The 903-nt window shown below is 64.9% G+C and overlaps 1 protein-coding gene across 1 annotated transcript in view; it reads left to right on the top strand.

The window, feature by feature from the left end:
- The window catches only part of LOC104135273 (mediator of DNA damage checkpoint protein 1-like), a 10,602-nt gene extending 9,859 nt beyond the window's left edge, over window positions 1-743 (top strand). The window contains exon 8 of the mRNA XM_035888658.1: window positions 668-743. Coding sequence (XP_035744551.1) covers window positions 668-743 — 76 coding nt within the window. The remainder of the gene's footprint in view (window positions 1-667) is intronic.
- The last annotated feature ends 160 nt before the right edge of the window (window positions 744-903 follow it).

The raw sequence follows: 903 nt of genomic DNA, 5'->3' as shown, positions 1-903 counted from the left end.
GGGAGGGGACAGGGACAGGGAGGGGACACAGGGGAGGGGGGAGGAGATCCCTCTGCATGGCCATGGTGACTCTGGGGACATCAGGACCCTCTTGGGCCACTGCGGTGGCCTTGGGAACATTGGACTCCCTCCTGGGGACACTGGGACCCCCTTGGGTGGTCATTGGTGGCTTTGGGGACACCGGGAACCCCCCAATGGGGACACTGAAAGGGGACAGGAGAGAGGTGACACATAGGGACATGGAGAGGACATGTGGGAGGTGACACGGGGACATGGGAGGGGACATTGGGGACAAAGACTGGATGAGACGGGACACGAGTTGGGGACAAAGTGGCACAGAACCAGGGCTGCAGTGGTGACGTATTAATGCCATTGGTCCCTAACGAAGCCACCGTCCCCTACTGTGGTCCCCGCCGCACGGAGACGGGTGGCCTCTCCGTGACGGTGGCCCATGGCCCGGCTGATGTTGGCAATGAGGGCCACCAGCCCGGCCCGCAGCGAGCCCGGTGGCCTAGACAGGGGGATGTCCCCTGCGGTGGCCCCCAGCTCACCCAGGACGGCCACCACAGTCACCAGCGGTTTTCTACCGCTGCCATCAGGTCCTTGCGGACACCAGGACCCTCCTGAGTCACACCAGGAGCCTCAGGGCCACCATGTTCCCCCTCAGGGCCCCCAGCAGCCACGGTGGCCTCGATGTCCTCGAGGAGGCGCCGCAGGTGGCAGTATCCTCTGCAGTCTCCTGATGTCACCTTCAGGGTCCCCAGATGCCACCCTGGGGTCACCTGTGGCACTTGTCCCCTTGTCACTTCTCATCCCCTCTGCCACCCCTGCCCCTCTACCACCTCCCTGTCCCCTCACCCTCCTGTCCCTGTCACCCCCCTGCCACCCCCTTCCCTGTAGCCC

Source organism: Egretta garzetta, unplaced genomic scaffold, assembly GCF_000687185.1.
Source record: "Egretta garzetta isolate BGI_Z169 unplaced genomic scaffold, ASM68718v1 scaffold431, whole genome shotgun sequence".
Classification (NCBI taxonomy): domain Eukaryota; kingdom Metazoa; phylum Chordata; class Aves; order Pelecaniformes; family Ardeidae; genus Egretta; species Egretta garzetta.
Note: the sequence above shows the minus strand (reverse complement) of the source record. Positions and strands in the feature narration are given on the sequence as shown.